General features: G+C 33.8%; 1 protein-coding gene and 2 long non-coding RNA genes across 3 annotated transcripts; 2 read left to right on the top strand and 1 right to left on the bottom strand.

Moving 5' to 3' along the window:
* The first annotated feature begins 15282 nt into the window (after positions 1 to 15282).
* On the top strand, positions 15283 to 20304 carry LOC132254046 (uncharacterized). The gene is made up of 3 exons (XR_009465968.1): positions 15283 to 15675; positions 15749 to 15868; positions 20239 to 20304. It is a non-coding gene; the product is annotated as an uncharacterized LOC132254046 (long non-coding RNA).
* A 1769-nt stretch (positions 20305 to 22073) lies between these two features.
* Positions 22074 to 25132, top strand: LOC104877844 (uncharacterized). Its single transcript, XM_019217580.2, has 12 exons — positions 22074 to 22644; positions 22743 to 22892; positions 22984 to 23064; positions 23201 to 23510; positions 23611 to 23797; positions 23875 to 23959; positions 24066 to 24143; positions 24250 to 24357; positions 24450 to 24581; positions 24665 to 24768; positions 24882 to 24957; positions 25064 to 25132. The coding sequence occupies exons 1-12, from the start codon at positions 22078 to 22080 to the stop codon at positions 25130 to 25132; spliced, it is 1947 nt and encodes a 648-aa protein (XP_019073125.2). The 5' UTR covers positions 22074 to 22077.
* Positions 25133 to 26594: 1462 nt separating this feature from the next.
* LOC109122102 (uncharacterized) lies at positions 26595 to 27060 on the bottom strand. The gene is made up of 2 exons (XR_009465967.1): positions 26900 to 27060; positions 26595 to 26771 (listed from the first exon to the last, which is right to left on the bottom strand). It is a non-coding gene; the product is annotated as an uncharacterized LOC109122102 (long non-coding RNA).
* Positions 27061 to 27448: the final 388 nt, after the last annotated feature.

The following is a 27448-nucleotide window of genomic DNA, read 5'->3' as shown; positions in this document are numbered from 1 at the left end:
AATTTATTCTATTAATTTAATTGGTTTCTTACTCCAAGTTTATTATTTTAATTTAGGATTTAATATCAATTTAGTAGATGTATATAATTTTATTTAATTAATTTGGTTAATTTCATGTTATTGTTTACTTGTTTTAAAGTTTGCTAATTTTAGTTTTGAAGCATCAATATTTAATTTGTAGTTGTTTATATATATAACTTTAGTTAATTGATTTAATTAAATTGGTGCCATATTTTGCATGTTTTCAATTTTGTAGTTTTAGTTGTAATCCGTTGATTAATGTGGAATAGTTAGAATTAGTTTGGCTTTGTTTGATCCAACATTTTGAATGAATGAGCTTGACGTTTCCTTTATTATTATAATTTTATCGAACATCCAAAGTACATTAATTTGATTATTTAAGGATTAAGGAATTATTGTGGGATTTATATTATATTGTGCGGTCATAACATGTTCAGTTTCATGAATTATATTATTTCTATTATTTATTGGGCTATTACACTATTTCTATTATTTAATAAGTTTTTTTTTAAAACTTCTTTTAATTTTAAATAAAAATTTTCAATTTTCCTTGATTTAGAATAGTTTTCCCAACTCTCACCTTTTTTAATAAACATGAATAAATCTTCTCATTTTCCTTGATTTAAAATAATTTTCTCAATATTATTCATGATTCAAAATTTCTCAATTTTCAAAACTGTCTCTGGCTAGGTGTGGCCTCCTAAGGTGGTCCCTGCGGCTACAAAAAAAAGATAAGAGGAAAAAAAATTCCCTGACTGTTGGCCCAAAGGAGCTAAAAATGAGGCCCCCCAATGAGGTCCCTAAAATGCAACTTACTAAAACTATAGAAATGTCCAAATGGGCCCAACCCACTCTTGGAAAATGAGGAGTTATTTGAAAACTCAAGGTGTTTGAGAAAATGATTTTAAAAATCATAAAAAATGCATGCCAAGAAGAAAACATGGCAGCATGAATTTTATTAAATCTGGAATTTTATTTGCCTATGAAAATTTCTAAAGAGGAAATTTTGAAAAGAAAATATAGCAAAATAAAACTCACCTTGGGAGGAGGCCAGGTGGATGTCCATGCAGCAAAAGGGCCCACGTCCATGGGAAAGTAGGCCATGAAATGCCAAGTATGAAGAAGATCCAAGCATAAGGTGCAAAAGGAGAGTAGCCTTGCATAAAGAATTTTGGTGGGGACCACGCGCAATCATCTTGTTGTTCCCATTAGTCTCTTTTTTTAGTCTTGGAAATGAGCCATACCCTCAGGCTTTGGGATCAATTCCATACTCATACCCCCCACTTGGCGAGAAAGTGTTGTAATTTCCATAATTGCACTTGTGTGGTGGGTCCACATCCAATACTTATTCCCTTTTTCTCCACTCCCGTGCAATTCACATCCATCCACTCACATGGTATCATGATCACTAGGATTCCAGTTATACAAATTGATTAAACTGATCATTGAGCCTCTTCTTTAACTAAAGAAAACATAGCCCCTCGAAATTCAACCCTTCTGAACCACAAACCAGAATAGCCGCAAGGATTAAAAAAAATCCAGTAAATTCCAACTTGGAAAGTCTTCTTGATTTGCAATTCTTTGACATTCGAATAACCATGGGAACCACCAAATTTATTTTGACAAATTGATAGTTCATGATATCCACATCCGCCAAAATACATCTTCTAACCCCACCGAGTGGTCAGTCCTTGAAGAAGAAAACGAACTGTTAACCTCACCATGCACTGGCTTCTTTTGCAACCCAGAAAAAAATCCATTGAATCTCACCATCAAGAAAAATCTTAGATAATTTCCAGATTTGAAACCTCATTCGCTGGTGCCTTCACAGTTTCCTGTGTGACTTGGAGCTCATGTTTCAGATTTTTTTAACTAGTTGAATTTCGCCACCCGCGTTTTTGTCTCCAACTCAGTCCGCGATTCCGGGTATTCCTCAAATTTTCTTCTAAATTTCTCTCTCTGACAAAGCCACCTCTCTCTCTCTACTGAATACACTTCTCAAATAAGGTTACCCCACTTTGGCCTTTTTTCTGCTGTGGAAATCCTGAGAGCTTTCTTGGCCATATATTGTTCCATGCAAAGTCAGTAGCAACAAGTGAAACCGAGCACAATTTGACTTAGTGAAAGCTTCAGCAACGGGTTCCAAAGATGGTGACTACACGGAAGATACATCTTGTATAGGATGAAGACGAGATTTCCACCATGGCAGGGATGCCGTTAATAATACAGAAAGCAATGGCAGTCTCAAATGAGAAGTTCACAGGTCCGGGAAATCAGCACGGTTGATGAGACATTCCTTCCCCTGTTCTTTCTCTCTTAAAATCCTTAGGAATATCATTACTCACCCCATAACACAGGGAGGGCACCAGTAGAATTCCTCTTGGGGAGTCAAAATGAACCCAAACCAAACTCCAATAGTATAGAGAAAATATCAAAAGCACGATTAGCAAAACAGACTCACAAACAAAGAAGTCTTCTTAACCAAGTATCTGTCATGAGTCATTCCTGTGCTTATGAATAGAGAGGGAAGAAGCTAAACCCAGATTTATGAATGAAAAACAGAGATGTAATCTTCCAAGGCACAATGTAGTTAAAAAGAAAAAGATAATCAGATTATTTTCAAGCTAGACCAAAGGAGAAAGGGATAAATAAGCCACACCAAGCTCGTGAACAACCATAAAGAAAATCAATCAGGTTCAGATGCTTTCTCTGATACTCACATCTAAATAGCAAAGTGATTTTTGAGCTCTCTGAAGAAAAGAAGAGAACAGCATGAATAAATAAAGGTGAAACCCACAGTGACCATACCTGGAGGGGACCCAAAAGCCCTCTCTAGAAGCTAAGGCTCCTCTGCTCTGCTCCTCTCCAATCCGTTTCCAGATGTTCCTCCTCCTCAAGGCCCTGCTCTCTAAAAATGCTCTTCGTTCAAATCCTCTCTACTCTGTTTTTCTCTTCTCCAAAGATGCTTTCCCAACCGCCGCCTTTTTCTCCCAAAATGGAAGGTCCTCTCCTTGGCCTAGAATTGCGTGCTCAAACCCTCGCCGAAAATGGCAATAAAAAGGCTCAAATGGATGGCCAAGTGAGGGCACTTGTCCTCATCTGGGTAGGCCAAATAAAAGCTCAAACGGGCCTACTCTCTTTAAAAAAAGGGCCAAGCCCAACAAAGACAGCCCAAAAAAGAAAGAGGCCCAAGGGGTGGTCTACAAACATATTAAATTTAAATACATTTTAGTATTATATAATATTATTCAATCTAATTTTAGTAATATATCCTAATAAAAACATAAAATAATATTTAAAAATGTAATATTATTTTTGGATCATATAACATTAATTGAAAAGTATTTAATGTAACAAAATATTACAATTACAAAAGTATAACTATGTCATACACAGATTTAATTAAACAAAATTTTAAAAACTCACTATATAAAAGACTAATCAATGCAAAGGAATTTTACATATTAAAATCTCATATCAAATTCTCATCCAATTTAATGACTCGAGTAGAAAATTCATACTACATATATGGATTGTAATATATTAAATTTAAATATATTTTAATATTATATAATATTGTTCAATCTAATTTTAGTCATATATTCTAATAAAAATAAAAATATCATGTTGTTGCAAAATAACCATAAGTGACAAATTTTGTGTCTAAATTTCTATATCATTTTTTACTAACAAAAAATTCAACAAAATATTTCATCGTCAAAATATATATCTTGAAAAAAAAAATCATCCTTAAATGTCTACTTTCATAGCCAAATTTTTTATGAATAACTTACTTATATGAATGTCTTCATATCAGTATATTTGGCGACAAAAGCTATATTTTTGTCTCTAAATCTCTATAACATTTTTAGTAACAAAACATTAAATAAATTATTTCATCGCCAAAATATATATCTTGCAACAAAAAAAAAAATCATCCCTAAATGTCTACTTTCGTCGCAAAATTGATTATGAACAACTTATTTTTTTTGAAAGTTTGCATATTAATATAATTGGAAACAAAAAGATACATTTTTCGTCTCTAAAACTATGTATATAAAAATATTGAGACAATTTTTTAATTTCGTCGCTAATTGATACATTTAGGGACAATTTTTTTTCCCAATCTAAAAATTTTGTCGCTAATTATTCTATTTCTTGTAGGCATGAGCTAAGCTTGGGGTAAGGCTAACTTAGCAACTTAAAGAAGCTTGAGTTGTCTCAGTGTTGCACGTGAGCTTAAGAAACACCTAAGTTTGTGACATGAAGCTGAGTTAGTTGTAGGAGAAAATGTAAGGAAATGGCCCCAAATGCCTAAATTTGTGGAAGAAAAGCTTAATGCCTTCGAAATTTTCAATGGGGGGTGTACACAAGAAAATGTAAGACTTGGAAATCAATGAGGGGGTTAAAAACCAGATCCTAACTTTAATGAATTATTGAATGATGAAAGCTGCTAATACATCTCATCCTCCTTCCAATGATGATGGTGATGATCAGGACTATTTTTGAGGAGGTATGGATCACTTCTGTGATCAAGCTGATGGGGGAGAAGCCAAGTGGAAGAATTAATGGAGTTGAAGGAAAGGAAACTGAAGAGCAGGGTAGAGAAGAGTCTGAGCCTACATAGAAGAATGCTGTTGAGCAAATTAATGAGAAAGCTGAGCAGATGGATGAGGAAATCACTGCTGAAACTGAGAAAGATGCTGCCATGGAAACTGATCGACCAATTGAAAGGGAGATTGAGGAAACTAATACTGAAAATGCTGAGAAAGCTATTGCTTTTGAATGACCCGAACAAATTAGAAAATCCTAAAGAAATATAGATTGATGAATCTGTCTAGGAAAATATTGTTGAGATGAATAAGGAAGCAACAGAATCAGTAGGAAGGGATGCAGCAAGGATAGAGAGAAATATTTCTGGCAAAACATTGTTGATCCTTGATTCTTGCTTTAGGAGAAGAGACCTTGACACTCTCTTTGAACCTGAGTAGCATCTTATTCACTTCCTAAGACTAAATGCAATTTATTTGGAGTCTTTCACAACTGTTAAAAGTCTAACTCAGCAACTTAAAACCAAGAAGTAGTGTGCAAAGTGTATGTGAGAGAGAACTATAGAACCCTTAAGTGTTCAAGAACTATCCCTTACTCCTTACACACCCCAACACAGCTTCATTTATATGGAATAGAAGTTGCTAATAAGCTAACTAGGACTTTGCTTATCAATGAGGTTAGAAAAATCTAAGGTGAGGCCTTGATTCTCCAAGAAAACACCCCTAACTACTGCCTAGAACAATAAAGTAACTGAAACTTAAGATTTAACTCTACTAACAACAGGAAAATGGCTCAAACGCAAAAGATCCACTAAAGTAGCAATTAAAACAAACAAAAGATATGCAAGAAACAAACTGAAAGTAAGCTGGAAGTGAACTAAAGATAGAGCAAACTAAAAACAATCATGAAGGGGATGATATTCCTAAGACCTATTATTTTTGTTTTTTACTAATTAATTTATTTATTTTTCTGGATTTCTTTTTCTTTTTTGCGTTTTCAGTTTGAATTTGTGTTGGTGGTGGATCTAGGGGTCAGAGTTCATGGTTTTGAATTCCCCGGATTTATTTTGGTGTTAGTTTTTGTGATTTTTTTTTTTTTGGGGGGGCATTTGTGTGTTGTCTTCAGTTCTATTGAAGTGCATGCTTGAGTCTACTTTACCATGTTTGGTTGTGAAGAAGATGGAGGGAAGGAAAGGAAAAGAAAGAAAAAGTTTGATTGCATGCGAGTGTTTTTCATTGTTTGGAACCCAAGAGGAAATGAATCTTTTCATGGTTGAGGTGACTGCATCTATTTCACTTGGTTGATGTTTGGTTTGATTTTTGTGAAACAAAAACGGAATAAAACATGTCATTTAACATTTTATTTTCATGCGTTTTACTTAGTGCTCTCAGCAACCAAACAGAAGGTTAGGGTTTTCTAGGTATTATTGTAAATGACATTTTTTTTATCAGGTGCTCCTTATTTTACTTATATGGAGTTTGAGTTAGGTATTATGCTTTCAATTTGTGATGCTGATGATTCAGGCCAGGTTTTCAGATTTCATGCTTGGAAGATGTTGGGTTCACTGCCAGTGACATTTTTGGTGAGTAAATGTTCTTGTTTTACATTTTTAATGAGAGTGATGGACAAACTTGCAGTTTAATAATGTCTTTGTTGCTTTTATACCAATATTTGGATTGTGTATTTGTTTTAATCTTTTGGTAGTGATTCTTGCTAGATTTGAGGTTTCATGGTTCAGAGATCTATCTTTTTTCTTGCTTGTTTCTGAAATCAATGATAATATATATCCGATTTAGGTTATTTACCTTGGAATTCTGTCAATTCGATGATAACCAAAGGTATGAAGCTTAACAGTCCCAATCATATGCTTATTTGGGAAAGTTTCACCTCATCTTATCATGCATATTAAGGTTGGTATGTTCTTTTTCCTTCATCCTTTTGTTGTTATTTCCCTTAGTAGAAAAAATGAATTTCAATTTTCTAAAAGAGAAAGCTAAAGATAGGCTTCTGAAGTCTAGTGTTAAGCTTATTGTGGTGTCCATCTTCAGAGTAGTATCTGTCTCTGTTTTCAAGTGTTTGATCTTGTGTTTGTAAAGCTGCTGTTGCTGCTTAGAAATTTTTTTTATAAACAGTGGCAATTTGGTTAAACTCTTTCTTTGCTATACCTGTCTAATTTATTGAAGTGCAATCTATTTATTATTTGAAATTTCATGCTGGAAAAATCTGGGTGTACTTCTTATGTAATTGGATTTTACTAATTGTGTGTATTTGTTTACTTATTTTTATTCTTTTTGTTGTTGATACAGATATCATTTTTAAATTTGAGTCTAGAAAGACTTGGGCTTTTAAGATGAATAAGGGAGCTCAATCACTTTGAGGTTAAAGGTGTTCCTACTAATTTTTGGTGATTTTCGGGAAGGGAGCATGGAATGGTGTTTGTTTTGCTAAAAACAATTTTGCAGGCTTTGGACAGCTTATTGAATTTTGAGGTTCTAAAGCATCTTTATGTTATAGTCCATCACCTTGGCGAGCAAACCATGGTTATCAGAAAATTATCAGTTTAATATTTGTTTGCTACCATATTTCTTAGTGTGTTTCCTTGTTCTGCAGATGTTTAATTCAACTTTGACATATAATTGCTTGACAACGAGAGAGAGCATGCTTGTCAGCATTCATGTGAGGAACATGACTGTTTACAGGCGTGCTCTCTATCGCTATCATGCAATCTTCACATCAAGGATGGCTTACATTTTCACCTTGTTCTTTAGTTGTACCTCATAGCATACAAACTAGCCGGTGATTCTTTTTTCTTTCCTGAAGCTGTAATAAATGGGTTCTTTTTCTAACAGGAAATATGCAGTTTTTGGTGCAACAAAGAACATAATTTAAGGTACAGTTTTCTGTTAGTGGATTCAGTAATTCGGTTTTTCAATTCTGTGTTGTTCAGTCAACCATACACTAGGTTCCTGTTATAGAACTTCCTGATGTGCCAAAATGTCGGTTCTTATGCTGAAGTTAGATTCTTGAAGTGGAATGCAGTCCCCCTTCCATTTTTCTTGTTCGTAATTACATAACACCTTTGGAGATGTCAGGAAGTACTGAAATTTAGTGTAACCAATTAAATGTGTCATAAAAACATATCATGGCTACAAAATAAATATGCTCCTAATTTATGGAGAATCTTGAGCATAGATAGTTGACATTAAAATAAGGTGTTTGGTCTTTATGGTTCAATATGGCTGATACAAAGGCTGGCAAATTATTTGAGTTGCCCTTTGCCAAAGGCTCAAAACTGATCTATCATTTTTACATTGCTTTGAACTTTGCACTAAGAGAATTCACACGCATATCCTTCTATTGCTACATGATTCCAGATTTCCCCTTGCCAAAATTGGTGATGATCAGTTTCAGCTAAAACTTGAACTATGGTTTGTCCATATGTTGGAGATGTTAAGAACAATCTTGAAATATTATACTAGTTGTTGGCAACAATGTGACACAACAATGTGAGTGTGTGCAAGAAAAAATGCACGATTGAGGAAACTTTAACCTTCACTTTTCAAAGAATAATGATTAGGAGTTGGGGGAGATGGAAGCTTTATTTTAGAAGGTTGGAATGGCACGTGATTATAAGTGGTTTTGAGGATGTTAAGGTTTGGACAATTCCAAAGGGAGACATCATTACAATTAAATCCTATTATTCATCCCTCACAATTTGCAGACTATTCCAGGTGTTCCCTTTGAGCATTGTGTGGAACCCTTGGGTCTTGATGGGGATTAGCTTTTTTTCTTGGGAAGCTTTGTTAGGAAGAATTCTACCTCTGGATCAGCTAAAAATTGGGGTTGGTATTTGTGGAGCAGGTGTTGTTTTTTAAAGGAGAAAAGGAATCAACAAATCATATCATCCTTCATTACCCTAAAGTAGCAATGCTTTAGTAGCTTATTTTTGCTCTATTTGGTGTTTAGTGGGTGCAACCACCTTCAATCAATGATGCCCTTCTTAGTTGGTATGGAGATTTTGTAGGGAAGAAAAGGAATTGTGGAGAGAAACTTCTTTGTGCTTATTTTGGGCCATTTGGAAGTAGTGAAATTAGAGAGCCTTTGATGATTCTGAAACGGCAAGCCAAGTAATTATGCGGTCCTTTATGTACATGTTCTTGGATTGGGTTAGAGTGCATTTAAGTTTTATCTCATTGTCATTATTTGATTTTGTTTGGCTGGTTTGTAATTAAGGCGAGAGTGTTATTTTTTGTGTATCCCCTCTTTATGGTGCATTTGGGTTTTAACTCATTGCCATTATTTGATTTTATTGTTTGGCTGGATTGTAAGTGAGGCGAGGGTGTTTTTTAAGTATACCTCTTCTTTTTTGGCCTTTAGTACCTTGTATACATAATGTACACTTTTGTGTACCCTACATTAGGCACTTCTAATACAATTGATTTACCTATTAAAAAAAAGTAAATAAATAAAATAAGGGGTTTCATATTTGACAGAGTCACACAAAGAAATTTGATAGAGTTTTGAGTTGTCATTAGAAACATCCATAGCTTTGGAAATAAAACATAAAATCTCATTGGTCAAAAGTGGATTGGCAAATTCAAAATAAAAATATGAGTTTAAGCCTGCAAAAAGATAATCAAAACATGGTATTGAATGGTAAATTGAGATTGAACATTTGTTTGTGTGTATTTTCTATTGAAGCTACTTATTCTAGCTTTATTGAGTTGTTCTTGAATTGAGTATGTGAAGCAAAATTGTTGCCACTAGTCTAGAGCAATATGATTGGAAAAACTTTGAGTCCAATTCCTTCCATTGTCATAAAGGGTGGAAAGATTTGAAACAACTTACTTTGAGCTAAACATTTAAGAACCAGTAGATGATTGAACTATAATGTGGAGGATTCACTATAATTATTCCTTTAATTTGGCTAGCATAGGTGTATATTTATCCTTAGGAATTATGAACTCTTGGAAATTGTAAAGAAGTTTTATCACTAAATTGGAAGGAACATAAATTATTTTGAAGTGGGGATTTTGGGAAAGGTAACTCGAAAATCGATCTATAATTTTGCATTTAAAACATAATGTGTAGTTCATTCTACAATTCCAAAGATTATAATTACAATATGAATGTTAATCTTATTCTTATATTTTGAATCATCTTAAATCATAAATTTTGCAAGTTGAGTGTGCTTTGCATATTTGAATGAGAAGTTGAATATGAGTTATGTAAGTGATTTATGCGCATGATGTGTAAACTAGACTTGATCTTTATTTCATCATCTTATTGACTATGAACTATGTTCTAATAAGTATTCAAAGGAATATTATGCTTTTTATACATTTTATTTACTTTGGAAAGGAATTCATAATGTTAAAACTTTCTATAATAACCAAATTTGTGTTTATATTACAAAAATATATAAACATATAGTTTAAACCCCTTTTTTATTATTTTTATTTTTTATTATTAATATTATACTTATGCTATTGTTCTTCAAATCTCAAAATTAACAAACCATTCTCATCAATAATGTTTTGAAATTCAGAAACTTCAATCTCCTTGTCACTAAGACTACTTTTATTATTATTATTATTATTATTATTTAAGATTGTAATATCTTTCAAGAAGATGTCCTATCCTTTGAGGGAGTGAAGGAAGATATATGTGTTTGGATTGGGTTTAGGGGGTGTCCATTGGAATCCTCAATTCCTCAAGCTTTTAAAGATTATCATCTTGGTGTCAAATTTTTTTGTGAAAAAATGTGCTCTAGGAAGTTAAAAAAATCTCATATCGGAGTTTGAGATATGTCCATAAAGGGTTATTTGGTTAAAAGGGTTGTTATAACATCTATATTTGCAAAATTAACCCCTTGCTTTAAAAATATTAAAAATGATCCTTATAGGACAAAATACCCGTTTTTCTTTTGTTTCCTTGGAATACACCGTTATTACTCTTGTGTGAAACTCCAACCTATTTTCTGCACTTTCAACTTCTTCACTTTTTGAAATCAATCACCCTTCAAATTCTTCTTCGTCATTTAGTTTCAAATGTAGAGAATAGAAACCCCTTTGAAAATTGTAACAAACCTCTCTCACTTCTCATCTCTCTCTTAATTCAAACCATCAAAATTTTCCTTTCTCTTTTAGAGGTAAGGAATGAAAACCCTAGAAAACCTTCATCACTTCTTATTCCCTTCTTGATTTAGTTGTATTTTTGTCTTTGAAAATGCTTCATGCCTAATCTTCAAGTAAGAAGCAAAAAATAAGTTTTTGAAAAGTGATAAGAGATAGAGAGCTTCAAAATAACAAAGAGAACACAACCCACTAGTTGTCAATGAGTTCATAAGTACTATAGTCTTTGTTTTCTAAATTTTAAAATTTTTGGGAATTTATGTATGTTTCAAATTAATGAATTGATAATATATAACAACTATGATTTGTAGGACAATGTTATGTAATGATTTACTACTTAATGGTTTTTGAAAAATTTAGGAAAGTAGGTATCGATGTGTGTTTTAAAAAATAAATGACATATTTATAATTTTTAAAATATTCTCATTATTACTAGACTTGAATTTATAGTTAATTAGATAACATTTTAGGCATTTGATTTGAGTTTATTTTCTATTTTATGACAAAAAATTATGGATTTTTAGAGATTTTAGGAATTTGTTTCTTGCTTGTGTAGAATATATATTGATTGAGAATACACATTTATGTTTGAAATTAAGTTATTTATATAAGTGGAGAATAACATTTTACAATATAGTAAACACAAATAAGTTTTATAGTTTGATAATTACTTTTCTTTTATGAATGAATGTAGTTCAGTGCTTGATCAAATCTAAGCTTTCCAAATTCTATGATGTTAGGAAATTGTGCACAAGTTTTCTTATATTGTATAGTAGTTTTAAATGATAATTAATATTAAAAGATATTTCATTTTTTTTATGATGAAATATTAGTTTTAGAGTTTTTGTGAAATGTCTTTTAATATATGACTATTATGTAGTGTTTAGAGGAGCTAGACTATGATTCATAGTAGGGATAATTCAATAATAGAAAGCTTAGGGAAAAATGTTATATTATGATTAAATTTACACTTTTTAGGAATAAATTTGTGAAGAAATTTTTATTGAAAAATAAATTTGCTTAGCATAACTTAAAGTAGATGTTAAAAAATTAAATAAAAAAGCTATTTGAATAAATAAATTGAGAACTTATTCGATCAACAAAAGAATTTCTAACTTGGTTATCTAAAAGAATTTTAGTTTAGATATATTTTTTTTTTCAAAATAAAAAATTCAAATGTCATTGTATAAAATTTTCAAAGAAGCTACACTTCATAAATTATTAATGTAAAACACAACTTGACTTGTAGGTTCTTTTGGATGTTTTAGGATGTTTAATATCATCTTTCAACCTATATCTTTTGTTATCTTGAATAAATATAATTTTCTTGGAACCCATATTAATATGTCTCATTGATAGATATTAACTTTGATAATCTATTGAAGGGTGTCATCACACATTTAACTAGTTTGTTATCTCTTGTATTATATGTTGTAGTGTATTATATATAGAGAAAATGGTGATACGCACATGGAACGATTGCATAATGTTTATCAACATGAATATGAATACACATTCAAACTTTCATCTTGTCATTTTACCATTATGTCTTATATAATTATTTTCAATAATAATCTTAATTTTGATAATTGATTTTTCATGCAGTGTGATTGTGGAATGTTCTTAATCAAATATAGAGAATAATTGATGTATGACCATCTATCTAGCTCATTAATCAAGGTTCGTGTAAACTGGTTTCCAGAGAAAATGACAAGACAATTGTTTTGTTTTCAAAAGTCGCTCATATAATGAGTTCATATTTGTTGAGGATTGACTCTTAATTTGAAGGAATTTTACTTTGTATTCGAAATTTTAATTTTTTTAACATAGTTTGATATGGTAAAAACATATTTTCAAACCAAGTGAACATTTTGATTAGAATATTATATATTTTGTTATTAACACTTTGCATATTGTTGATAGATACATGATTGATCAAATTTTAGGTGAATAGTTTGATTTACAAACATTAACTTAGTAGCTCTTCATGAGTACATCTTAACTATAGTTAAGGTGAAATTTTTGCAAACATTTTGATTTTGAAAACTTAGTGGGTAGTTCTTTATAAATAAAAATCATAATGAAGTCCACATAAAATTTTTAAATTGAGAATTTTAACTTAAATATGAACATAATCTAATAGTTATTTGCAAATGAAATTTAAACAACCATAGTTTAAATTCAAATGAATATTTTTATTAATGACTTAACTTTTAAGTTTATCATAAATTATAATTCAATTATAGTTAAGTCTAGCTAAATATTTTAATTGAGAACTAGACTCTTGTTAATTTATTTGTAAATAAAACTAAATCTTAATTAAGTTCAAGTGAATAAAAACTTAACCTTAGTTAAGTTCTTCACAAATGGAGCTTAACCACAATTAGACCTAGGTAAATTTTTTGATTGAAAACTTAACTCCAATTAAGTTTTTATAAATTAAACTCAATCATAGTTAAATTAAGTTTGAATATTTTGATTGAGAATTGATTAATAATGTTGAAATTAACATGATTTTTCATACATGAGATTCATTGCCTGACTTTTGATGTCATTTTTCATTAATAATGTTGAAATTAACATGATTTTCCATACATGAGATTCGTTGTCTACCATTATTTGACTTTTGATGTCATTTTTTATAGCTAATAGTGAGGAGTTCCTGTTTTTAGTCTACAATAGTAAAGTAAGGTTTTTAGAATTATTTTTTTTATCATAGAAGAAAAAAATATATAAAGAATAAAAATGTGAAGAAAAAATAATCTTAATTTTAGATTTTAGTTACCAGCAATGAAGAGTAAATGAGAGAAGTTCAACTTTCTTTATTAGAAAAAAAAAAATAAAAGAGTAAGATGAAAATAAAAGAAACCTTGTTTTGGAGAGAAATAAAAAGCTTGAGAGCTATTTTTGTTGAGGGACATTTTTATGTTTTTTGAAGGATGAGGGTAATTTTTACAAATGCAAGTGTTACTTTATGCTGAGAAATTGGTTAGGAGAGAAATAGTTCAAGTAATTAACAAATGAGAGAAAATAGTAAAAGATTTTCAGTATATTTTTCTCAAATGAAAATAAAAAAATAAAGAAAATATATTGATGGATATATTTTTCTTTTACAATTGTTTGAAAAAAAAAAGGTCATAGTTCTCAGAAGCATATATAAAATAATTATAACCTACAAAGTTGTAACTTACCCAACAGAAAGTGTTGATGTCAGTCGTTTCATTTCATGGTGACCAGTCAATCTTCTCTCGTCACCCTCTCCATAAGCTGCAATATGGTCCTTGTGGGGCAAAACTCAATTTTCTATTGCCTTTAAGATCACATCATATCCAGCAGTATTCCTCATGGATTTGGTGCTGAAAAACACAACATAGAAAATAAGATAGTTGAAAATTTGCACTTTAATAATATTAAAAGTAATATGACAAAAGAAATAAAAACAAATGTTGGTGATTTTTCATTCCAGTCTCCTTGATTTTTCAGTGAAAATAAGATTAGACTAAAAACAAATGATAGAAAAGGTCCACGCAGGATCATGGACACCTCGAACAGTTCAATTATTTACGGGCAACATTTTTCTACATGAGATGGTCCCTTATGTGTCTACTGATTGCACAGTATTGAGTTATAGAACCAAGAAATCTAAAGAAGTCAACTACCAGTGCGCCATAGAAGTTTTTGAATGGAAATGAAATGATAATCTATAAAAGAAACTATAAAAAGAACATGAGAATGAGGCTGTTTATTCAACTAATACAGACCTTGATATGTCTTTGGGTCAAATGAAACGACAACTCCAGTGATTTTTGAAATCCTTTATTTTATCAAGTAGATCAAAGATCAGGAAAAAAACTTCAGAAAAATAGGAAAAGAGCAACCACGTCAACCAATAGTTTGAAAATAAATACCTCTAGAATGTACCGAAAAACCCATAATTTGTCACCAGCAGAGATCCCAATTGCAAGGCCAACTTGATTCCCACTATACATGCAATTTAGAAATTTTCAGTATAAAAAAGAAAAAATCGTTTCTCATAATTTTCTAATTTTCTCAGAAGACTTAGATTTTTTTCATAAAGAATAGTTTAGGAATTATATTTTAATACTGCCGTACTCTGTACACTCTGCATGAATAGCCTAAAATCAAGGGAGAATTGTGTTTTGGGCCCAGCTGGGCCCAAAAATTAAGGAATGGTCCAGCTAACCGATCCATTTAAGCTGAAAACCCATAGGAAGTGTCAAAATTAAAAAGAAGGATATGCACTTTTATTAATGCCAAAAATAACCTTTGCTGATTATGAAAAAAAAAATATAATAAACAAAAAAAGCCAGGTTGGAATTTTGCCCTATGTCTCTTCAGATTTCAAGCCTCCGTTTTCCTCTCTTCGTCTGCGGCTCTTGGGAATTTTGCCCTAATTTTGATCTCTTCAGCATTTCAAGCCTATAAGCCATTTTCTTCGCTGCCTAGAAGCCGTTTTCTTCTCTGTGTAGAAGCCGATTTCTTCTTTGCCTAGAAGCCGTTTTCTTCTCTACCTAGAAGTCGTTTTCTTCTCTGCTTAGAAGCCGTTTTTCCTTCTCGTTCCGACCACCCTTTCTCTAATAATAAGGGCGTTAAGAAACCTATACAAGGGGCAAGCCAAAACCTTTTACTAGGTTGGGTTGCTGGATACGGGATCCTCGTAGTAGGCTGGACCAACATCCAGCCGAGAGAGGGCAGCCTTTAGAAGCAACAGGTTGGTCGTAGATCAAGAACGGTTCGCGTTTTCTTATCTTCTTCCCGCCCTAGGAGTAGGAGTAGCACAAAAAGAGGGATTACCATTATTGACCCAATGATAAACCACTAACACCTTCCTCGTTGGGGCTCCGCGCACTGGGAAAACGCTCTACCGAGTTTCTCCATCGCTTGCATCTCAATCTCTGCGGCTCTTTCATTTTTTCTCGCATTCGGCTCTCTGGAAAATTTGAATCAGGTATGGATTTCAGTTGGGTGTCTCTTGTTGCATATTTGAGGTTAGTAGATTGCCTAAATTTTGGTCTCTTCAGCATTTCAAGCCTAGAAGCCGTTTTCTTCTCTTCCTCCCGAGCACCTCCATCGGTTGCATCTCAATCTCTGCGGCTCTTTCATTTTTTCTCTCATCCGTCTCTCTCGAGAATTTGAATAAGGTATGGATTTCAGTTGGGTCTCTCTTGTTGCATATTTGAGGTTAGTAGATTGCCTAAATCTCGACCTAAATTTTCTTAGTCCAAATCTCTAAACTGTGTTCAACTTGATCTCCGGAGTTCAAGTTAGTGTTCCCATTCAATAATTGACTTCTTGGTTTGCTACTATTATTCGGATGCTGAGAAAGTAATGAGAAAAAGAAAGGAAAAATTTTGAACCATAATTTTTTCTTTAATCCTTGAGAATACAGAAAATGCACTTTACCTGCAACTCATGATTCATGGCTTAATCGATCTGATTATATTTTTGTAATTTTTTTTAGATTTTTTTTTCATGCTATTTGTATATTTTAAATTCAAAAAAATAATTGTGAAAAATTGTCATATATACTTGAAAATAATTTATAATTGTTTAATTGGTTGCTAGAAAACCAGGAGAGGAAAAATGGAAAGGGGAAATGGATAACCTAAAAACCCTAAAGTTTTCTTATGGTGCATTGGCTTGAGATGTAGGCACAAGTAACAGAGTTATCTCTTTTTATCTATTAGTTTTTTTGACCCTTAAACCTTAAATGTGTTAAACTATTGCTTATGGTTTTGTATGAATCATCTAAAGTAGGAGATGATAGTTTAGAAGAGAATTCTGTATTTGTTACATTTTTTAGGCTATTATCTCTTCATATTATTTTGAAAAGCAACGCTTTATAATTAATATTTAAATATCTCCATTCTCTTTGAATAAGTTTGTAGGCATGTCTGATATAGTAGTACCAACAGAAATTGTCTAAGGGTTTGAGTGAGAATGAGAATTTGTTTTCTACCTAGTGTAAGTATAGGTCAGAGCTTAATAAAACGTGGGGGATTCTTTCCTATTGAATGTCTTATAGTTCCATAATTCCAATGTTTTTGGTGTATATATATATATATATATGTTCTGCAGTATTATGTCGAATCGGACACAAAATCCTCCTACTTTACTAGATATTGTTGTGATGTTCTGTCTTAAAGTTCCAAGTATTGACACGATTAGATTATTAGCATAGGTAAGTAGTAGTGTCAAATTGGGTAGCACTAAAGTAGTTGGAGAGAGAGGTTTATGCTTATAAAAATGTGAACTATGAATATATAAGTAAAGGGGAATGATAGGGAAAATAAGTTAGAGATTTGTTATTTTTTTCCTTTTAAAGCCTTTCTTAGTTTTTAATTTAATGATTTTTTTTAATCTATTAATTTCAATCTTTTAATTTCCATTTCAGTTTTACATTTCTCATTTTTGTTTTTTATTTTTATTATTATTTTTAGTTTTGTTTAGGTTATGTAGTATTTATCAGTCCAAGAGAAGAGAGAAGCTCGGTCTTCATATCTTAGTTCAACTGACCGTTTGTTTATTAGTGCCTATCTTAAAATAATCTTACCGTTGACAATGTTTAGAATAATCAAAAGGAGCAACAAAAATTATTTTTTCAGACTTTAAAGTTACATTTTTTTGTATATACATTTTTTAAAATATAACTTTTTTGTATGGGAAATTAGTATATTGTGAGATGAAAAAACTTGTAAGATCACATTCAATATGCATTTTTGTTTGTTCAACAATATAAATTTGTGCTTTATTTCAATAGGTTGATGGATGCCACAAATAGAATATACTGTTATATTTTCGTGGGAGGCAAACTTGTCCAAAAAAATGATGGCCTTTGGGATTATGTTGGTGGAAGAAGCAAAGGTATTCACATTTATAAAGGAATGACATTTGAAGAATTCACTCAGAAGGTCTTAGAAAAATTCGACATTTCCCTTCATGTGATGAGGATGCACTACACCCTCAAGTTTAACCCTAGAGTCATCCAAGATTTAGAAGATGAGGATGACTTGGATAACGTGGTTTCACACAGTGATGACTTTGCAAATGTGTACATAGTCGAGTCACCCGGTGTGGAAGCCATAGAGGCAAATATACCGAATACACAGTTGGCACTTGGGTAATGCGTTTTCACTTGGATGTCTATTTAAAATTTTATGAATATCAAATTTACGCATTATGTAGTCTAATTTTGGTTATGAATGTAAATGCAGAGGTCCACATCCTAGGTTTCCTTCATCTAATGCATCATGCGATGCAAATCCTAATACTATGATGTTATCAAGAGGTTTTGCATCGCGTTGTGCAGATACTGAGTACACCCCTTTGGAATCGAATCGGTTTCGTGAGGCAATATTAGGTTCCAGACATACATTTAAGAATGCAGATGAGTTTCAGAATGCAATATACCAAATGTCATTAGCTGGAAGGTTTCAATACAAGTACAAGAAAAATTCACCTACCCATATGTCAGTAAAGTGTTCGGTTGAGGATTGTCCTTGGAAGATAACAGCTCATGCTGTTGAAGGAAATGAAATATTGCGAGTTTATACTTACCAAGTTATTCATAATCATATAGCTCAAGATGAGTGTTCATCTAAGGTGCGGGTTTCTTCCAAGAGAGGAGCTGTTGTTGTTGAAGACGTGTTTAGAACAACTCCAGAATACCTTCCTCGACAACTTTGCAAGGATTTTGAATGTGATCATGGAGTTCAATTGACTTATAACCAAGCATGGCATCTTAAAGAGAAGGCAAAAGAGCGTGTATATGGATCTCCACGTGCGTCCTACGCGTATTTGCCTTGGTTATGCCATAGGCTAAGGGAAATTAACCCTGGAACTATTGCCGAGTACACTTCTCATGAAGGTCACTTCAAGCAATTGTTCCTTGCCCACGCATTTTCAATTCAAGGGTTCACCATGGGGTGTCGACCGGTATTGGCTATTGATTCTTGCCACCTAAGTGGTCCATACAAAGGAGCTCTTTTGTCTGCCATTGCATATGATGCAGATGATGGAATGTTCCCTCTAGCCTTGGGTGTGGTTGGTTCAGAAAATTATGAGGATTGGTATTGGTTCTTGGAGAAATTGAAGGGGATCCTAGATGGTCAAGAAGTAATTATTATATCAGATAGACATCAAGGGATATTGCGTAGTGTTTCGGAGTTGTTTGGGGTAGAAAATCACGCCTATTGTTATCGACATGTCAAAGAGAACTTTTCAAGCTTCTTCAACAGGCAAAACATTAGGGGAAAGAAAGGGAAAGAAGATGCTTTGTTGCTTTTAGACAACATTGCATATGCTCGGTTGGATATAGACTACAATGAGGCGTTTGAAAAACTTGTGCGTTTTAATGGCGACCTAGCAAGGTGGGTTGCGGAGAATAGTCCGGAGCATTGGGCGATGTCAAAGTTCCTTAAAAAACGTTGGGATAAAATGACAACTAATATTGCAGAGTCCTTCAATGCGTGGTTAAGAGAGGAACGCCACCAAACAATTTATACGTTGCTGATGATGCACATGGATAAGCTTGTAGCCATGTTAGACACCCATATGCGTGGTACATATAAGTGGAAGAGCGTGGTTGGACCCAAAACAGAGGAAAACCAAATGTCAAATATCACGAGATCTGCTCCGATTACTGTGATGCCTTATTTGGGTGGGACGTTCAAGGTTTTTACTGGAGAAGTTTATTTGGTTGTGGATATGCAGCAACATAAGTGTACATGTCTAACATGGCAAATGTCCGGGTTGCCATGTCCACATGTATGTGCTGTGATCCGTACATTGAGACACGATGTGTATGACTATATCGACCCATGTTTTAAAGTCTCCACCCAACAGTTGATTTACTCGGGTCAGTTTCAACCATTACCAACACACAACATGCCTAAAGTTTGTGAGGCTGGGACTTTGCAAGATGGCGAAGGCAACGTATTTCCTAGTCTCCAACCCCCGCAAGTGAGACGTCCTCCAGGAAGACCCCGACAAAGGCGTATTGAGTCACAATTTAGCCATAAGAGAGCTATTCATTGCTCTCGATGCAATGGCATAGGTCACAATCGGTCTAAATGTAATAATCCATTGCCGTGACATGTTCATTTCTTTGCTTGTAAGGTTTTCATTTTGTGTACGATCCCTCATTGTTCCATTATTTGCTTTATGGTGATAGGGTTGTTGCTTTTGGATGTTATGTATTGTCCTTATTATAGACACGATGCACTACCTTTTCATTTTATTTTTTATAAGACTACTTTTAAATTTTCATGATTTGGAGTTGCTTTCATTACTGATTTAATTTGAAATTGCACTTTCAATGTGGTATCCTTTAACTTGATGTATACTTTCACTTCCCTATTTTAAGTATGTCTTACTCACATGATTTGATGCGTGCATTTTTCGTATCACTTAGCTGAACTTTCATAGTATTGTACTATACTTACTGTCTAGTTATTCAGTTGGTTAGTTTATCTGTGCATTTCATTCGACTTTTCTATGCCAAATGATGCAGTTATAATATTAACAATGGCTGGTAATGGCTTAGATGGTTCTACTGCCAGTTCACGCCCACTCTCGGTATGGTTCATCATACTTGCTTATCTTTGTTGTTTTTTGCATTGTTCCGTTGCCAACATACTATTTGAGATGTTGCCAACATGCATGTTGGTATCAAAATGGGTGAAATTTCATTTGATGATATTTTACATATTTGAATTGGTGTGAACAAATTACTCCCTTGTTTATATATAATCTGAAATCATTTTATGAAATTTTCATTTTCAGATACCTTTTAAGTTAGTATATATATATATATTATGCATGAAATTTAAGAGATTTCTTCATGTCCCTTATTATAGTTACCATGTATCAGTTAAGTTGGAAAGTTCTCTAATATTGAAGTTTTAACAATTCAACGTTTATTTATTAAATACTATTATATCACGTTTGTAAGTTGTGGGGTAATATTTGTGTTCAATTTGGTAATATATAAAATGTGGTTCACTAACACCATATACAATTATGCTTTAGGGATCTAATGGTCTTCGCTATACAGCTGTGGGGATAGGCAAAAACCATGTCCTCTAGGATGAGGGAGGAGGGTAGAGGAAGGGATAAAGAGAGGTGTTCTGGTTGGAATGGTGATGGGAATGGGATTAACTCTTTAGCCACTTCAGTTATAGGTAACCCTTACCTCTGTAGCCACTTTATCCAGGTCCCCAGGGTAAAATGATCACAATTATTTATGGGGACCTCAATGGTATTGACACATTATGGTTCTTTTTGCTTCACTTTCGAAGTGATTTAAATATGAAGGTGGAGAGCCATGCCTTGCCAATTTCTCAGTGCCTTGGACTCTAGACATACCTTTTTTTCGGGTGGCAAATTCTGTATTATTTTTTGTCTCTCAGATTCAAACAATTGACTTAAGCAAGGTGCATAGCTCTCTAGCCACTTCATATACCAGTATTTTGAACCAGTTACAGAAATTCTTTTACGGAGATTCACGCACTGACCAAGCAAACTGATGTGGCAAACCTGTACCTAATGTGGCTTTTGGCTGGAGCATTATAGACATTTAAAATTGCTCATGTATATCTTCTTGCAGAATCCGTACAACAATGAAAATACTTCTATAAGTTAACAGAAAAAAAAAACATAAAGTCATAGCACATAACTTTTATTCTCCAACATAAAGTATGTTTTCCAAACTCCTCTTCATTCATTTAATTCTCCAACACTCATGGATTCATCTTATTTATTCTTGTTTTCAAGCGTAAACATACTCTTTGTTTACTATTCTACAAAAAAGTATGTAGTAGCATTTCATAGTGTATCATTACCTTATTTTAACTGCCCACTTTAGATTAATAGTCCTATGTTTCATTTATTTTCCCATGAATCCTCACTCAGCTAACAACTTAGGTATGAATGAACTTTGGTCAAACACATGTTTCGTGGTATCAAATGATAGTGTACAATTCTTCACTGATAGTTAGTACCATGTTGGAATACTCTCAACAGAAACCTGGATTCCAAACCTTGTCCATGTTCAATGGCAGTAGCAAAGTGCTTGCTCTAGCAGTTCCTCTATATTTTGTGTATGTCATAAGTATCACAAGGATTATTCATTGATTTGTTGATGGTTTCTTTCTCTAATATAATTAGTCAATTTATTTCCATAAATTGATTTGATTTCTTTCTTTTATATATCATGTAGTATTATCATATTTATTTTTTTCTTTTATAGTCTATTCTGTACATTTTTACTGTTATTGCCTATTCTATATCGCCTTATTCATAAATTTGCTAACATGTCCATGTTTTCAAACATTGCAAGCAGGGCACATCAATGTTTACACGATGCTCAGCTGCAAGATTTAAGAAACTGTGCAACCGATTACCAGAGGCAAAAATTCAAGCCATAAGAGACCTCCAATTTGGAGGTCTATTAAACTTAAACTGCACAGAGGTGCGCCACAACCTCTGTATCTTTCTAATCCAACATTTCAATGTTGGATTTAGACGGATAGAGTTCTCAGCCCAGAAACACTATCCTGTTACAGCCACCGATGTTGGCCTCATTTTGGGCCTCCCAACAGAAGGACGGAATTTGCAGGTGACCTCTACATCATCAGATCATCCATTTGGGCCTATTCGGGCATGCGAGGAGAAACTCCTAGACTTACCTGTAGGTGAGGAGTTCCGTAGAGCATTCATTTACTACGCATGTGCCACATTGTTGGCCCCCACGTCTAGGCTCAATGGTTGCCGTAACTTGTGGCATACCATCCATGAGGATGGATTCCGAAATGATGTTAATTGGGCCCAGTTTGTGCTTGACCAACTGGTTGAGGGAATTAGGCGATACCAACAATCTAAGACCTCTTGGGTACATGGCTGCGTTTTATTTCTTCAGGTAGTTAACTTATTCAGTCTTTCTCTTCCATTTTGTTATCTAATTTTATTGCACAACATATCCACATTTGCCTACTGATGTTTCTATTCATTCTGCAGCTGCATTATGTCATTAAATTCCAAATTCCTTTAGTCCAAGTCCCCATTACAGTGCCCCCAACATTGGCATGGACTGATGATTTGATTAAGGGACGACTAGTCGCTGAGATAAAGGAGTTTGGAGCATTCGGACATGCTGAGATTGATTTTGTATGTTATGCATGCATAAATATATTGTCATTACTAGCATAACACTCATTATTTAAGTACTAATCTCCAGTGCTAATTATACGCGTCCCAGAGATCTCCAACCGTAGAGAGAACTCCGGAGCCAGAGACTAATGTGGACCATGACACAAATGTTGATGCTGAAAATAGTGATGTAAGCTGTGAATTTTTCAAAAACTTAATAAATGTTCATTTCATTGTCATTGTAATTTATTTTTACTTCTTAACTACAAATAAATATGTTGTTGTCACATTTTGTAAAAAATATTGACATCATAATCATGTCATAGGAAATATGGCATCAATATCATGATGCAGAACGCGCAATCGACCAATATCAACGGGGCATTCAGCAGCAGCTGAGAATAATGTGTGGCCTTATGCATAAGTTAGGGACTCGCAGACATAGTGGGGTAAATTCAGCTGCGGGGGGTCACTCTAGCTATGCACCAGCCAGCACTCCCACAGCCGATGACCATGCATTTCCTGGTGATGAGTACATGGCTTCGCATGCTGCATACCATGTGCTAGACACACCAGATCGCGTTGTCGCCCCTGAGTATGAGTTGCAGCCCAGTGTACCCATTAATGTTGTAAGCGGTAAGTGATAAAATTTATGCAAACACCCATATGGTTAACAACCCATGTACCCAATCATAATGTATACCTTTGCTGACTAGTTCTAAATCTCGTATTGCAGATGGTGAAGAACAACCAGAAGGTAATGTTGTCCCCACAAATAGAAACGTCCGGAGACGTCGAGTGCGTCGCATGGCTCCAAACCTGTTGTCCCCATACATATCCCAACCACAAACGAAACAATCTGCCATCAAAATCGACCTAAAACAAGGAGCTGCACTGGTATTTGGAGACGATTTGGATGCAAGGTAACATACTTGAGTGACACTCCTCTCATTGTATGATAGTTAAAACAAAAAAACTAAATTGTATTTTTTTGTAACAGTGAGGAACTAGTGTCTATGCATGACACTATCCTAACCAGAGGCAATTTGGGCTGCTTCCAAGGGAATGGGTGGATAGGAAACGACGTGCATATCATTTCTTATCCCTCTTTATGCATTATTTTAAGTTTCAAAATGAAAGTGTGGTTCTAATATAATTTGTTGCTTACACTTTTATGATATATGAAATCAGGTCGTCGATGCCTACTGTAGATTGTTGCAGTATCAACATGAACCGAAGTCGAAACTTTTTCTATCCCCCTACATAGCTGTAATGATGACTATTCCATTAAATCCTTGCTTATCTTTATTTTTTGTCTTGAACCAGGCATCACCTACAATGAGAAACCTGATATTATCCCGTGTCTAACATGCAGGAAATGGTAATCCACTCCCAGGCAAAACACTTAGTTAGGGAGGCAGTTATTGGACGCTTTGAACCACATCTGTATCATATTGATATTCCATATGTCAATGTTAACGAGGTGGATTCATATGTTTAATGCTTGGATTTGTATTTTTATTCCATGAATGTACAATATTTAGATGTATGTTTAATGGCAGTCTATTGGTGCAGGTCTTCTTACCGGTTCTCATAAAGAACCATTGGACATTGTATGTATATGACCTAGAAAACAGGAGAATCCAACTGCTAGATTCTCGTCCTGGTAGAAAGAAGACAATGTTGAGTGGAGTCCAACAAAATCTGGTAAAGTAACAAGCAACAAGTAATAATTTGATAGGTATGTCTTCCCATTAAAATTTCAATTGTTGCGTTAATAAATGTTTCAGGCCAAGGTTGTCCTGTGGTTGGCTGCCCACAAAAAAGAGGTATCACCTTATGATTTGAGGACATTCAATTTCATAACACCTGATGTACCCCTCCAAACTAATGAGTAAGTGTTGACCTTGCAGTCCGGGATATTGTATAAGATTGCAATTTATTTGAAGTTCATCTCGTATTTATAATTCCACACTTAATAACGTGTTGGTAATTATATTGGCGTAGGCACGATTGCGGAGTTTTTGTAATGAAATTCATGGAATTGTGGTCAATGGGGGGGTTCTCCAAATCAATCAATGTGGTACGTAGGAGGAATTATCTATGACTATCTCATTAATGTTAAAATAGTTAGAAAAACCTAATTAATTAATTTGCTGATTTGTTGCTATCAACGTGAATGAACGCAGGGGAAATTGAAACATTACAGGTTGAAGATCATGGGGAGTATGTTGTTCTCAGCACAAAATGCACACTGAGACCGTGTCCAGAGAGATTGAAGGGGATTGTAATTTGTGATAAAACTGTATAAAATTAGCACATTTGTATGTAATTTATGGTGGACATATGCGGAAATGAACACTGGGATTATGGGATTAGTCCGAATTTGATTGTTTTTTGACTTAAGTTGCTTGTCAATGCATTGTAAGTAAATAGGGCAAATTAAAGATGATTGTACATTATACAGGCAAAACCAACTCCTGACATTGTATTGCCAATTTTATGGCTTATATATTTAATGAAGGATGTGATGAAGTCGCATTTTCCCTCACTATCTCAAAACATCTAACAAAAGGCACCGGCATTACAACCTATAACAAACCTTTTCATCAACAATCTCGAACATATCATATCGTTAACAATTTATACAGTACAATGCAGGTGTATATATGGCCATCCCAGGAACCGGTCTAGATGGACCCGTGGATCGGAAAGCATGAAGGGGTCGACCGGTCGAGATTGTACTTCAGCAATGGGTCAACCGGTCGAACCTTTCTTCAGCCGGTCGAGCACACCCTACTGGATGAGAGAGAGTGCATTTTGGCACCATCGACCGGATATCGACCGGTCGCTCCTATGCGGTCGACCGGTTCATGGAGTTTTGATCACCCTACTGGATGAGAGAGAGTGCATTTTGGCACCATCGACCGGAGATCGACCGGTCGCTCCTATGCGGTCGACCGGTTCATGGAGTTTTGATCAACCTACTGGATGAGAGAGAGTGCATTTTGGCACCTCGTCCGTAGTTAGACCGGTCGCTAAGTTTCGGTCGACCGGTTCCAGGAGGCTTGGACAAAATTTTAAAATTTTTAAATAATTCTTAGTTTTATTTAAAAACTCATAATGTAATATAATTAAAAAGGGGCTCAAATTAAAGTAAGAAGTTATTTTTAAATTTGGACAAAATTTCAAGGAATGATAAAACAATATACAAGTTATTAGTACTTAATTTTTGTAGAAAACAAATGATTTCTTTTCTTAAATGCTAATTTTTCATATAGTGGATTTTTTAACTTTGGAAAAATATAAATGATTGGGATATTATGGTTATATATAAATTAAGGGGACAATTTTCAGCCAAATTTCCGATGCTGGAACCTATTTTAGATGAGCCAAATTTCCGGGCTCTAAAATGGGTATTTTTCTTTTTCTACTTTATTTATTTTGAGAATTAGAAAAATTGATGATATTTAGGGCATAAAATGAGAAAAATGAGGGGGACAAAACAAAAAATAATATAAATAAGTAGCAGCAATTATGAACATAATGTTGATTTTCATTCTCTTATTTTTTTTTCCATTTTTTTTTTTTTGGTCACATTTTTTAAAGAAAAAATAGTTGTACAACTTGAAAAGAACTTGTTCAAAATGAAATCCTATGTACAGCTTGATAGAAAGTTCAATATTGGGAATGAACACCCAAATCTACTTCTATCAAGAATTCAAACCCAACCCCATGCCCATGAATTTATGAATTTCCATCTACAAAATGTACAAGAGAGAAAGGGGGATGATCACATTCTGTGCTCTGATCACCCCCATTTATGCACACCTACTGAACCATTGCACTTCTTCCATGATCCGGACCAAAGGGAAGCTATAAAAGCTATAAATCAACCTACAATAGAAATGGTGAAAGCTGAATTAGACCAAGTTAATAAATTGAAAATAGTAACTGCCACATCAACTAAATTTGCAGTCACCGTACTTAATCACAACGGTAAAGTCCACAGCTGAATATTGTACCTTCTTCAGAAAAGGCAAATATGCCACCAAGCATTTCATTGTTCTCTGCATCATCCTCCTCAGGGTTTTCCCTCTCACAGTGGCTGCCGCTACTATTTACATCATCAGTTACAACTTCAGCTAACTCACGGCATCCGCCAAGCTCCAATGTTTTGTGGTAACCCTCTGATGGTATAACATTGGTAATACAGTTGTCAACACTAGAATCAATTTTCTTCGAATGTTCAGAAGATGAAGATACAGTTGTTGAGGATTTCTGAATCAATGAAGGCTCATTGATAGCATTCTCTCTTCTTTCTTGATAAAACTCATTTGGAATCTGGCAAGTGCGTATATAAGACTTCTCACTGCTCATTTGATCCAAGTCAAGCAAATTCTCAATTCTTCTTGATGATCCTGATGGAGATTTTAAACATAAATACATACATAAATATGTATTTACTATTTACATATGCCCCTCCAACCATGTATTTACTATTTACATTTATATGCATATATCTATATATACATACCTAAATATGTATATTCACATGGTTCTATGATTACATA

This window comes from Vitis vinifera, chromosome 7 (genome assembly GCF_030704535.1).
Source record: "Vitis vinifera cultivar Pinot Noir 40024 chromosome 7, ASM3070453v1".
In the NCBI taxonomy this organism is placed as follows: domain Eukaryota; kingdom Viridiplantae; phylum Streptophyta; class Magnoliopsida; order Vitales; family Vitaceae; genus Vitis; species Vitis vinifera.
The sequence above is the reverse complement of the archived record's forward strand: the minus strand, read 5'-3'. Positions and strand labels throughout refer to the sequence as shown.